Raw genomic sequence first — 14,356 nt, 5'->3', positions numbered from 1 at the left:
TCTCAACCAAAAGAAAAGTGAATTCTTCCTTCAAGAGATTCAATATCTAGGCCATATTATCTCTCACGGTGGTATTCGTATGGATCCATCAAAGTTAGAGGTAATAAAATCATGGCCTAACCCAAGGAATCTACATGAGCTAAGAAGCTTTATTGGTATGTGTGCATACTATAGACGCTTCATAGCAAAATTCTCTCAAGTGGCAGGACCACTACACGACTTAACCAAGAAGAACGTTAAGTTTGTATGGACTGCTAAGGAGCAAAATGCTTTTGAAAAACTCAAAGAGAAGCTTACTTCCCAACCAGTCCTCGTGCTTCCGGATCTCTCAAAGCCCTTTGAGGTCCAATGTGATGCTTGTGGTGATTGCCTTGGAGTGGTTTTGCTTCAAGAAGGGCATGCCATAGCATATGAGAGCCGAAGGCTCAATGGTGATGAACGAGTCTTGGGCATTTATGAGAAAGAGCTTTTAGCTGTTCTACATGCCCTAGACACATGGAAGCACTACCTATTGGGGACTCCATTTATCCTACGAACCGACCACCAAAGTCTCAAGTATTTCATGACGCAAACCAAGCTTTCTGACAAACAAATGAGGTGGGCAAATTTTCTTTCGCAATTTAATTTTCATATTGCTCACATAGCTGGTAAGCACAATCAAGTTGCAGATGCACTTTCACGACGACCAAAACCAGCATGATAAAAGCTGGGAGATGTAAAGTTGTTGTGGATACCTTGCTGCATAGGAGGTGTTGTCAGCAGAGGTGGCAACGGGTTTTGATGGCCATAGGGTGAGACCATGTTGGATGCAGGTGCTAGCCCTTGTTGGAGAGAAGGAACTAGACTTTGTTGTATTTGCCGCAATCCCTTGATATAGTAGCAATCCTTGTCCTCGTGCCCAGATTTTTCGCAGAAGTGGCAATAAGCCTGAAGGAGACAGTCCTGTGGAGGATGTCCTGGAGAGCGACAAGAGCTGCACCATACCATAGCTTTAGTCTCCTGCTGAGACCGAAGCTCTTCTAGCTCTCTCTTGATTTGATCCAAAGCCTCAAGATGTGGTGGTTTCTCTTGTCTAAGAGAGATTGATTTCTCTTCTTGGAGAGCGCGTTGTAGTTTTAGTGCTTCAAGTTCTCTGCGCAAAGAAGTTCTCTGCGCAAAGAAGTCAATGGATCAGTAGGACTTTCCGAAAACATAGAGGGAGTCTCTATGTGAGGGGGGTTGGTGAACAGCTTCCTAGCCCCCTCTATCCTTGATGAACTCCTCGAGAGTGGCGTCGAGTCGGAGATTCTCTCTTAGTTTTTGCTGAGAAGTTTTGGGAAGCGCCTTCTCTACCCACTTCTTAACCATAAATTCACCGGGTTGCTAGGGAAGCTTGGCAACCAGAGACTTTGTTTTCGTCATAAGTTCTGCAAAAGTCTCCTCTGGCTGGAGCACCATGTTGGCCAACTCATCCAAAACCTTCTCCTGATAGTCACCTGGCCCGAATGCTGCACAGAACTGTTGTCTTAAGGCTGCCCAAGTTGCAAAATGGTTCTCTGCAAACTGGCTGTACCATTTGTTTGCTAAGCCATCCAAGGTAGATGGAAAGAGTACCAAATAAGCATCCTCTCTATTAAGACCACGACCCCTACAGAGAGATACAAACCTCCTTGCATGGTCGTAGCATCTTCTAAAGAGAGTCCTTTGAAGGTAGGGAACTTGATGTTCACCTTGGCCAAAACACTTGCCAAAGCCTCCATGGCCCCTTGCTTAGGAGCCTGCTGCTCAATAGCCTGCTGTAGCAGAATAGGAGAGAGCTTTATTGGAGAAGGTGATCTGGAAGATGTGGAATCGGATGGAGGAATGGGGGATGTCCTGTGTGGAGGTATGGGTGATGAGATTGATGGACTTCTAACAGGTACCAAGGGTCGTCTTCTGTTGTAGTACTTCAGAGGACTCAGTAGTGCGCTTTGACGCTCGACTGACCGCCTTGTATGTGTCATGCAGTGACCACCAATCCAACCAAGCTTTGGGCAAGAAAACCTTGAACTGGCTGAAGACTGGTCTACACTCTACTAGACCAGGCCAATGACTAGACCAGGCTGGACCAGGGACGAGGAGGACTAGACTAGGGAGGAGGACTGGTTGGACCAGGGCGAGAGATGACTAGACCAATTGGACTAGGCGAGAGGAGAACAGTGCAAGTCAAGGTAGACGAAGCTAGATAGACCCAACTAGCTTCATGATTTGTACCTCACAGAGTAAGATTTCAGTTGAGGTACCACCGTGGTCGCCAAAATGAGAGCACTTGTAGCGCAGATAGTGTGTCGTGCTCTCTATAGTGGGTGCTCCTCAGTGAAATGTGCGTGACAATCTCACTCAAAACATACTGAAAACAAGAAACAATAGACAACAACTGAGCTCACAGAGGCACAACAGCAATAGTAGACCACAACAAATGACTCGACTATTTCAAAGAACTGATACAGACTCTGGCGTGGCAGCACACTCAGCTCCAGCCCTGGACTCTCAGGTACAATGGGGTGTCGAGGCTCAGATGTGCAGGGATGGTGAAGACGTGCTCTGTGTATAGACTCACTCTAGACGACTACGTAAAAATAATGATGACCAAACCGCTACTACTCTTATATACAACCATAAAGAGCCACCAACGGCTCATAAATGACAGCACCTAAGTCTATCTCCACTGAGTGGTGGTTGTGGCCTGGCCACGATGTCCACTAGACCACCGTATCCTTGCCACGTGTCATTGCCCAGCGAGTCCGTCTAGTGTGAACCGACCGTCTAGTGTGAACTGACCAACCAAAGACCAACTGTAAAGTCCAAATTGTACTAATTGTCCTGTGAAAGTGACACTGTAGCTTGCTACAAGTCTCTGGGTGGAATTCCGCCACTCCATGTCGCGTGTAGTCTCTCTTTTTCAGTTCAATTGGTATTGAAGTGTTAAAAGTTTGTTCAGTCTGTTCTTTTCTATTGGCACGTGGTGCCCGTCTTGTGACAGTGGTATCAGAGCATCAGGCGTGTGCTTTTCTGAAAGTATACCGGTCCTAGAAAAGAATAGACAGAGCTATTGGATTTTTATTTGAGGTATCTTCGCCCGCCATCCCGGACTTATTAGCCACTCCCACCCTTACTTCATCGTGCATCGGGCGCGCTCCCGTCACCGTTCATGTCTTACAGGGCATAAGCCATTAAGATCACTTGCAAGAGAAGGATCCAAGATTTGTTTCGAGGCAGTTCTTTTCTCAGAGGTAGTGCTATGCAGATGTTGATAGCTACCAAGCAGCATACTCCAAGTACTTGGCAAGCTTTCAAGAAAATTTTTGCCCGAAGTTATATGGTTTTTGACATCTTCCTTTGGAGTGCAACTTCTGGCAGAGTGGAGTATCCTGAAATGCTTGCCATGGAAACCCTAACATATTATAACTTGAAATTTCTCGACATCTCTCAGTAGATGGCTCTTCACGAGTAGATGACCTTGGAGGTCTAGTGCGATTGCTATCTTGGAATTACTATCGCCGCCAGAGGAACATTATCTGTCCAAGAGCTGATGGACCATGCTGTGCTCGGCTACGACCTTATGGAAGGAATCTAAATCTAATTTTGTGGTGCAGGTTTTAGGATGGAAAGTCAGTCGACTTTTCGAGTTCGATTGATGTTGAGATTGCTTTTAAGTTTGAGTTTTGTTTGAGAACTTGTTTGGTGATCCTATTTGGAATTTGTTTGAAATGGATGGTATCTGTTTTGAGCGTGTCTTGGTGCCGATTTGAATTGTTTGACTCTGGTTTTAATACTGGTTTCAATGATTGGTGATTTTACTCCCGGGTGGAGTAGTGAGAAATGATGTTTGAGAATGCTTGTTCATACTTATGGCCCGGCCCTTGTGGTTATTTGCGGGGGGAGTATTGAATGCTTGAAAAGTGTTGTTTTTACTCATGGCCCGGACCCTTGTGGTTATTTACGGGGGGAGTATTGTTGTTGTTACTCATGGCCCGGACCTGGATGGTTATGCGAGAGGAGTATTAAGAAGTCTGAGCGGTGGTTACTCTCAGCACCTCCAAACGATGCAAGCGGTGGTCTGGGGGGCGTTTGGTTGTAAAAGGCCTCTATGTCTCATGGCCCGGACCTTTTTAGGTTATTTGCGGGAGGAGTGATGAGGGAGTCGTTGAACAACTCATGGCCCGAACCTGGATGGTTATTTGCGGGGGGAATGTTCATCGACGGCTTTATGTTTCTATGTCTTGTAACATGCATATGTAAGCATTTGTGTTGCATTGTGATGTGCCAACTGTTGAATATTCTTAATTGGATGAGATTGCCTGGGTATGTAATTTTAGTGCATCAAGACGCCCGTGGAAGATCAGTACGGTTTGGGTGTGATGGCTAATTTTACTATGCCCGAATATCAAGAGTTCCAATCTGGACAAAAGGGGAAGCTAAATCCTTGATCAAAAGAGCCGAAAGGAGAAGCTAACTCCTTGATTAAAAGAGCCGAAAGGAGAAGCTAACTCCTTAACAAAAAGAGCAAACCGATTGTCCCTCGGAATGACCCTCGGAAATTTTTGAGCTAACTTGAGTTGTTTTGCACATATGCTGTAATCGCGGACGATTACTCTCTTTCAAGAAGAGGAGATGTCACAAACTGTTGACGTGTCAAAGCCTTGAAGAAGGGAGTCAACTTGCAAATGTCGGCCGAGGGGCCTAAACCCTAAGAAGAACAAGTAACAGAAGAAGAAGTCCTATCAACTTATGGGGACCCCGTCCGATGGGGCCCCAAGTGACAAAGGATTAAAATAAAGCAGGACCCGCACACACACACACAAACTGATGACGTGGCAGATTTTCAAAAATTACAATGGCTGATGACGTGGCAGGTTGTATGGATTTTCGCGTTCTACGATGGCTAATGACGTGGCAAGCTGTATAGATTTCTATAAATTACGTTGGCAGCTTTTGGCATTGCTTTTTGGACCAAAAGCTTTTGAGTTTGAAGGCTTTTCATGTAAACTGCTTTTCAGGCCAAGGGCCTTTAAATATGAGGTTAGGGCTCATTCTATGGCATGCTTCCTAGAGAAGGTGCAGAGTCTGGAGTACCAGCTTGTAGTGAGTTGATGCAATATAATGAAATACCGAAAGGGGTGCCAAGGTTTGGGGCCAATACTCTCTTGGGTGGAATTCCGCCACTCCGTGTCGCGTGTCGTCTCTCTTTTTCAGTTCAGTTGTTATTGAAGTGTTAAAAGTCTGTTCAGTCTGTTCTTTTCTATTGGCATGTGGTGCCCATCTTGTGACAATGCCCAATTTGATAGCAATTCTGGTGAGATAAAGTTTTGCCTTTGCAGTTGGATCAAAGAAAATAAGTGCTATCTGATCCCTAACTTTACTCCATGCTCTTTTTGACTCACTAGCATCCAAGTTCGGTCTATCACCCACCATATCTGGCACTAAAGCTGTCGTGGGGTTCGGCTTCTTCCCTTTCTTATAGTCTTTGTCCTCTGAGTTAGCTTGCCTCTTCCTCTGTGGACAATCTGCATCAAAATGACCAGGCTGCTCGCAAATAAAGCATTTTTTCTCAGCCATCAAGGCCTTCTTCTCTTCGAATGACTTGCACACAAAAGGTTCCCTTTTTGGTTCATTGCTTGTCCAGCAGATGTTTTGGCTGAGTCCTTAGCTTTCTTGGCCTTTTCTGACCCCTGGGACGCTTCGGGAGTCGCTTTCACAAAGGGCTTCTTTGCTGACTTTTTCTTGGGGCTGGCCCCCTTTCTTGGGCTGCCTTGGAACCCACTGTCCTCTCCCTTCAACAAGGCATGACCAGTGTTAGCAACTTCCATAAGCTGGGTAAGGGTAGCCACTTTGTTCTTTGTACAATAGTTTCTAAGCCCTTTAGGCAATCCACGACAATACTTCTCAATCTGCTCTGTGGCACAATCCTGTAGGAAGTTACGCTCTATAGAACTTCCGATTGTACTCCTCTAGGCTTTTGCAAGAAGCCGCATTGAGTTGGTGCCAATCCGTCATGACATCGACTTCGAATTCATCTGACAGCCATGCGATGCAAACATTTGCTTGAAATAAACCCATGTGACGGGTGCTTGTCCTTGCATCAACAAGGTCGTCCACCATGAATGCGCGTTTCCTTTCAAGAAGGTGGCAGCTTTCCTAACCTTGGAGGCCTCTATAAAATTCCCCCCTGCATAAGCCGCCGTATCAAACTGCTGGAGGATAGTTGCACCACCTCCTTGTATGGTTTTGGCTTGTCCAGCACTCCCAAATTATCATAGAAAATTGTTTGCAACATGGGATAGTGGTGGAGATTATTTGTGCCCCTTGGCCATTGGCATTTTGGTTTCCTAGTGCGATCTGTGCGTGTTGGTCGGAAAAAACAGCCATCCTAAAAGTGACTTGCAACACCCCAAACTGGCACTGATTGCATTGAAACCCTTGCTGGAGGCTAATGCTACCATACATGGGGTTTGGAATCATGCCCGGCATACCCCCAAAGATTGTTCCTGGCATGTAGTGCTGGTTTCTAGGCGCATAACCAGCCATGCTTTAAAACATAGATCCACCCCCGAAATACCCAAGATTACTGTGGGTGTGGAAAAACCTGATGCATAGCTTGGAAATTGACTCCTTGTCTATTTAATCCAATAGTTGGGCTCTGGAAGGTGGCTGAACTGGTAAAGCATGTGGAATATGCGTCCTAACCACCTATTCATGGACAAAAGGAGTTTGTCTTGGAGCCTCAAGTGACTCCGCAACATGAGAGTGCTCCCTGAGACTCAACGGGCTCTCATGCGTGAGAAAGTTGCCTTGTGTGCTGTGACACTCGTGGAGCCTGCCTGTGATTTTGCACCAACCAAGGAAACACATTTACAACAGCAGCCAACTATGTCTTAAGCGCATCCTCGTCTAGTTGCCCAGTCATAAACCCTTGAACTTGTGGAGCATTCACATCAACAAGAGGTACAGACAGTGGTGGCCGTGAACCCTTGTCAACCTCAAACACTGGAGGAACAGCCTGTCTGTCCTGTGAAGATGAACCCTCTTCTTTGGTGTCATTCGCTCTGTCAACTCGATCTTTACTTGAACTTTACGAAGCAAAGCAAATACTCCAGTAAACTTGTGACTGGAAAATTCAACCTTCAAACAATCCACGGCTTGGCAACTAGAGTGATTCCAAGCAGACAATGACACCCCGTTGGCCCCAATCGTTGGCGCCCCTTTCGGTATTCCTTTATCCAATTAAACTTTGGAGAAAATCTTGTTAGTTCCTACGAGCTGTCCCACTTTTATTGGGCTGAAAATGACCTACTCTAGCGCAATTTCGGCAACATAATCACTGTAAGAGGCTTCGTAGACAAAATCCCCATGCAAAAGGTGACTGACTTTCCCGACGCATTTGAGCACTTTCCCAAACCTGGCAAGAAATTACAGCACGCTGAATTCTCTGTAGCTTCACAGACAAAATCCCCATACAAAAGGTGATTTTCTCGGCGCATTTGAGCACTTTCCCAAACATGGCGAGAAATTACAGCACGCGGAATTCTCTGTTTTTGGCCCTGAAAATGCACCCGAACTTCTGTATAGTGATTTCCTAGCTTCCCCGAAGCTCCTAGGGGTATTAGGGATCAAAAAGGGTCAAACCCTAAACCTGCAAAAATACACAGCAGGCGATAGTTTTCTGTTTCGGGCTCCGTTTCGTGTGCCGGTCGCATCGTAGCAAGCCCTCGAGCTCCCGCACGTGTAGGGCTACTTGCCCTTTGATTCGGACGAGATTTCTCGTGTGAAATCTCTCCGAAACAACTCGTATCTACGGAATTTTAGCCGCTAGCTAATCCAGTACCTGTGCAAGAGGCTCTTGCCTCCACAATCGAGCATGAACCCACACAACTGTACATACAGATGAATAGCCCTTGAGCTGGGCATCACGATTCTATAATCTATAGGAGAGAGAGGTGCATGAGAGTGGAACCATCGTGCTACATAAGACAAAGGAGAAGGCAAGCTTTCCATTAAAGTTGTAAGATCTGCACCCACTACTCACACACACACTGTAGGCACTTAATGAAGAAGAAGCAACCCTCCTCTCTCAAAAATGGGCACCCCAAGCTGATGTGGCATGTAGAATCGACTTGAAGCTGCCATGTGTCTAGTTTGCCTCTGTTGAGTAATTTCCTAGTACCCACCAACTTATAAAGTGTCACTTGGGGGCTTAAATGACTTTGAATTGAGCCTTGCCAACCTTTTATTGCTCGGATTTTAGTGCCGATTGCCCGACCAACAGGTGGCGACCTGGCCTTTACAGCTCTGGGTGAAATTCTCGGTTGCCTGCCGTTTTACACTAGCCATACAATGTCTGCCCATTTTTGGATTCAAAAAGAGGGTCCCAATTTTTTTTAAAAAATCAAGGGAAAGAAACCAACAACTAAGGTCAGTGGTTGTCACAGCCTCGTGACATCGCCCAAAGGGGCAGTCACCATACATCATTTTAGATGAGGACATACGGGAGTTCTCTAGGGATGGGGATGCCATCCTCCTAGGGGACTTCAATGCGAAGACAGGCCCCTCTCAAACAACCTTCTATGACACCATAGAGGAGATGTTAAGAGAGCTGATGTCAGTGATTTGGGATTGGCCAGGTGCTCACAGGATATGTGATAATGAGTATGCGAGATATTCGACAGACATGGGGATTGCACATGGACTGGCCATCTTGAACGGCCTACAGAGATTTCCAGTAGCGAATGGGTTCACTTGTTTTCCTCGCAGACATGGGCCTAGCACAATGGACTAAGTTATAACTTATCCTAGTTTTATACCACCTGTTTAGGATCTTACAGTTGGTGCCAGGCTTGTTGGGGTAGTAGTGGATCATACCCTTCTCACGTTTACAGTTTCATTCTAGTTTAGTACAGCTCTCTTGGCCTAGACACCTATGGATACTCGATACACCTTTACATTGGAGATTGACTCTTGGGCACTGACGACGTAAGTAGGGATGTCATAGCTGTTGTCCAAGCTATGCATGATAAAGGTGATAATTTTATTCTTCAAGTTTGAATCTTTGTACTTCTTTGGTTATTCGTAGCCTTTTCTTCGTAGGTTTGTAGTAGTATCCATTTTTTGATTTCGTATTTAGCTTGCGTTTGGACTCAAGAATTTTTTCCTTTAGAAGTTGTTGTGTGAAGTTTGATTTCTAGGATTAAGTTTTTAGGATGCCTTATCCTTTTTTGTTTAAAGTTGAGTACTTGTTTTAAGTTTTAGCAAAGTAAGCTGTGTCAACTTATTTTGCGCATGCCTTTTCTAGAAACATTATAAAGTTAATAATGCTTTGTTTTATCTAGTTTTGTTTCGTAGCAAATAAAGTGATTTAGTTTCTTTTTTCTTCTTTTCTTTTCGTGTGTCTCTTGCTTTTATAGTTTTATGAGTACTTTATTCCCTCTTATAATTCGTGAGTTCATGCTAGTTTGAACTTATGAAGGTATATTGACTTTGTCTACATGGATAGTATTTACATATGCTTGGCCATAGAGGAGCCGGGACACCCATTACAGGAGCTTACCCAGATATTGACAGAGACTCTACATGATGCAGTAGTAGAGGCATACCCACACACCCAACCTAGGCACAAACGACGTTCTAGGAGTATGTCCCAGAACAATTGGTATGATGAGGAGTGTAGAGAGACGAGAGCCACACTCCAGAGAGAGGTGCTCCTTGGAGCCATTACTCATAGACAGTCAGCCTTCGAGTGCTTAGTTAAGAGGACTTATTGTGCTCGGTTAGAGGAGTTGTTGTATAGGTTATTCTTGAGCTAGGACTCAGGGGAGGCATGGAGATTTTTTCATGAGCATTCCCCCCACCGGCTATCACATTAGCCGAAATTTGGGGCGCATATGCAACATCTCTTTACATAGTTCAAGGCAGCAGTCTCTACTCGACCCTGCCATGCCTATAGACATGCACTTTCTTTACCGATGAGATGGTAAAGAAAGCCATTGACAGGATGAGGATGAGGAGAGCATATGATCATGATGGATTGATGGCAGCATTTTATACATGCTAGAGATATGCTTGCAGGGCTTCTTGCAGTAATGTTCAACCGAGCCATCTATGAGGGTACTTGGAGCATGTCTACTATTGTGCCTATCTTAACTTCAGGTGATGCCTATAACTTCAATCGTGGCCATTGATTCACACCCATTCTCACATAGCTATACATGTATGCTCACACACCAACACACACACAGCCAACACACTTTACTTAATTGATAAAGTCAGATATGATCCTCAGAAGATATCATGACTGCTCACATTTTCTCTCTTGTGAATAACTTAATGAGGATGTTTCAGAGTATCATTCATGTTTTACAAATGGAGTTGACTCTAATTTAAAAGTTTTTGGCCTAGGTGCTCTATGCGAGTGCTTTTTTCAAAAGGAAAGAGGGAAGATACAATAGTTTATATTCCGATTTCCCTGATTATGCTTTAAGAAAATTTTTCTGTTACATCTATGGTTCTCTCATACATTTCAGGAGTAGAAAAGGTTCCTTTCACATCAGGGCTGCTGGTAGGCATTGGAGAGTCTAGGGAGGAGAGGATACTAAGTTTATTGGAACTTCGCAAGGTTCATGAAGAACATGGGCACATACAAGAGCTGATTATCCAAAACTTTTGTGCAAAAAAGGGAACTCGTATGGAGCATGCCATTGAACCGTCTTTAGACGAGTTGCAGTGGACAATCGCAATGGCCCGCTTGATTTTTGGACCTTCAATGAACATTCAAGCTCCACCAAATCTAACCCCAAGGTTATTAATTATAGTTCCTAGAACAACCTTAGCATTGTAATGGTATTGAGTAAATGCTTCAATCTGCTAAACTACAACTGTGGCAGTGAAGGCAGGAGTAGTGGTGATGAATGGGTTGCACTCATAGAAGCAGGCATCAACGACTGGGGTGGCATTTCTCCAGTGACAAAGGACTGGGTTAATCCAGAGGTTTTATGAGATTATGACGTTGTAATCTTTCAATGAACCCTATTTCCAGGTAAAATGTTGACATGAAATGTTGTTTATTTGTAGGCCCCATGGCCTCACCTATCTCACCTAGCAGCAGCAACTGCAAAAGCAGGGAAAGTGCTTGTACCAAGGCTTGCCATATATCCAGAGTTTATTCAAGATTCCTCAAAATGGCTGGTAAGGGGTTGTAGTTTATGAGCTGTCTTTACAAAGTCTTGTAATCTTGATGAGCTTTATGCTGAGTTTTTTGCACACGTGTTTGTGACCTTTTTATTGGAGCCGATTGGGAATCACTGCCAATTTTGGTTGTCACGAGTTCTTGTCACTATTGGTTGAGTACAGTAGTGCATCAGTATGGTTTTTTGGAGTTGTTGGCTAGAAGCTTATCTTGTGAAGCACATCAATCCCAAGGAAACAGTAAACAAAGCTTGACAATTGGGAGAATGGAGCCACAAAGGTAGTGCACACTGCGTACAACCCTCTTGCATAATCATCCCCATCCCTCCAAATATCAGATGTGTAAACCAAGTAGAATGATGTGCCCTTGAGCAGAGTGACTTGTAATTGCTCTCTTCTCTTAACACGCTGATAGCCATCCTTCAGATCTCTGCCAGATAATGCTGGTATGTACCAAATTGGGGTACCCAATGGTTCTTATCGGCCATGATTGCGAAATGCCCCATGCGCAGAAGGTGCATATGAAGCCAGCAGTGGAGGGAGGAAGAAGGAGCAACGTGCGTAAAAGGGAATCGCTGGCTGTTTCTAATGGTGTTTATGTAAGTTGAAAGAAAATTGGGTAAATTAAATGCCTTGCCCTGCTAGTATTTTCATGTAAAACACCAGAGAAAGGTTGACTCAATGATTCAGTAGCCGAGCATGTGGAGAATAGTTGTGAAAAGGGGCACATCTCTTGGGGGAAGGGTGCAAGCACGGAGAAGAGGTGGCAGGGTGTGTATGAAGAGGTGCAAGTGCGGGTTCAAAGGGGTACAACCCGAGAAAAGGGCATTCGCAGAGACACCAACAGACAGGTTCTCGAAACGCACAGGGTATGCCACACACACACAATTGTGTTCTATCCTTTATTTATAGAAGTGGAACATAAAAAATTCAAGTTACCTCATGCTCGTATGTGTGTGTGCCACTGCTCTTCAAATTCCATACAACTCCGGGCGAGGGTTAGAGTGTAACGGCGAGGGGGGAGGCTCACAACCTTCGGGGCCCGAAAAAATTTGCTCTGATACCAGTGTGAGGATTACTGCTACTACCTAGTACTTCATCCTTTTTAGCTGTGCTCTTAAGATTGAAAGCTGTAGATTAGACGTGAGAGACTTGAACACTGATGTTTGATTAATTAATTGATTAGCTATGTGTCGTCTTGGGCATGTCATTTTGCATATCTGCAACCATGAGAAAGTGTTTGATGCAACTAAGTCACAATCTGACAACTCGAAACAAAGAGCAACAACTTCCGTCGGAGCAGGAAACATCCGCTTCCCTTGGTGCAGCAATGACAATAGGTCCGACCACGAGCCTAGTTCAAAAAGGTTGTGGAATGAAGCATATTAAGAAAATGATTTGCACCAGTCGACAGCCCTCACTGAAAAGATTTCCACCCTCTAGGTGCCTCGACCATTAGGTGTTGTTTCTCAAACTCCATTGCTTATGGTCAATCACCTATAGGTACCTTGGCCTTACTGAAGGATATTTCTATCAGCAACAACTGGTTCACCTTGGTTTTCAACGTCTAGCACAAGCCGATCTAGTTGGCAATAAATCAAATGCTAAACTGTGGGCGTTGCTACTCACTTTTCAAAAGCTAAACGGGGCGACTCTCAGAGTAGAGGATATTAGGAAAGCTATATCCCCATACCCGCCATTCTATCCGCCCTCGCTGTCATCGTAGCACCAATAGATAGTAGGATCTTCATCTTCTCTAGTGTACATATCACTACTAGTGCTTTTGCAAAGTCTACAAATAGCTATATCACCACTCTTGGGGATGGTGAGTGGTCTTTTGGCGAGCAATCTGTAGCCTACTACAATGTCACTTGCACAGGATAGGCTGTTTCAGTTGGTCTTGGGGTCACACTGGGTTCCTATCCTGTGCAAGTGCCTCTGTATGGATTCCTTATGTGTAGGTCCTCTGCCCTTGAGGGTAGTCTCTCCGAGTCTACAGATCTCAAGCAAGAAGAGACCTAGGCACCTCTAATCATAGTAGTCCATGATGCTGAATAAGAGGCCAAATCCCTCTTTGAATAAGCAATGAAAACGTTTTGTAGATATCGTAGTATGTTGGGCATTGGTAGATATAATGCTCCTCTGTCTCTGGCTCTCTCTAGCAAACCTGACATAATCTCTTCTCTGGGGGTATACCTTTGTATCGGCCGGTCTCTATCTCCAATTGGTGAGATGAGGTGCATAGCTGACCAGTAACACATCTAATGCCATGAGATAGGTGGATGTCCATATACTTGGGATGTGAGATAAACCCATCGTCTATCTTGCGGAGAAGATGGTCTCAATAAAACGCCATCTTCGTCCCTAACTCATGTGACGGAGACAATCAAGTCCTACTACTATCAAGCTGAATGAGATTGTAACATTTAATGGTCTAAAAACTTATGTGTAGCGGAAATTAGCATGAACATAGTGGGCATTTCATTAGAATAGATTCCTAATGAGAATTACAAGAGTGCTTGGGTGGAGAGAGCAACAAAAAGCATAACACCTAGTTAGATGGCATCAACAATACTTTCAAAAGAGAGAGAAATTAAGCTATTGACAACAGTTGAGGACCGGATTTGCATGGAGCCGGTCCCCCCTCCAAAAGGCTTTGTATTATGGTTTCTCCCATCCAGAGAGACATTGTACAATACAATTCTTTGTGTTCCTTCAAGACTAGCTAGTGCAATGAAGATGAAAGATTCATGCACTAAGCAAAACACTTAGTAAACACAATTTTAATTATTCCCGTTCTCAGACCCAAGACCTCACACACCTTCGAAGATGGTGAGAGCTAGCAGGGTATGAGAATAGATTGAGAGGAAGAAGGAGTATCTTACGAGAAAGATGTACATCTCCTCACATAATCACTCATATTAGCATAGCTTTAGCTTAGTAATTAGCTTGGTAGAGGAGATGAGCATGCATTGAAGCTTGGCTCTTGGTTGGATTTGCATCCACAAGCCAAGAGTGTGTCGATGTAGGCTTCTATCTCACAAGCTTGGAGTAGGTGATGAGGTCTCCATTAAAGCTTGGGAAGAGATAGTCTTCTCTTTCTTCACACATGAGATTGTGTGAGTGTGTGTGTGATAATGCCTTGCAAAAATCAGCCCCC

General features: G+C 44.5%; 1 protein-coding gene across 3 annotated transcripts in view; it reads left to right on the top strand.

The window, feature by feature from the left end:
- The window catches only part of LOC147434620 (uncharacterized), a 101,329-nt gene that overhangs the window by 78,648 nt on the left and 8,325 nt on the right, over positions 1 to 14,356 (top strand). For all 3 annotated transcript variants that reach the window (XR_015185372.1, XM_086491079.1, XM_086491080.1), the window contains 3 exons: positions 10,536 to 10,809; positions 10,896 to 10,998; positions 11,083 to 11,196. Coding sequence is in view for 2 of the 3 variants with exons in the window: in XM_086491079.1 (XP_086347205.1) it covers positions 10,536 to 10,809; positions 10,896 to 10,998; positions 11,083 to 11,196 (491 nt within the window). In the remaining variant the exon portion in view is untranslated. The remainder of the gene's footprint in view (positions 1 to 10,535; positions 10,810 to 10,895; positions 10,999 to 11,082; positions 11,197 to 14,356) is intronic.

Source organism: Adiantum capillus-veneris, chromosome 19 (genome assembly GCF_014529385.1).
Source record: "Adiantum capillus-veneris isolate H3 chromosome 19, ASM1452938v2, whole genome shotgun sequence".
Taxonomy (NCBI): Eukaryota; Viridiplantae; Streptophyta; class Polypodiopsida; order Polypodiales; family Pteridaceae; genus Adiantum; species Adiantum capillus-veneris.
This window is presented reverse-complemented; position numbering and strand designations above follow the sequence as displayed.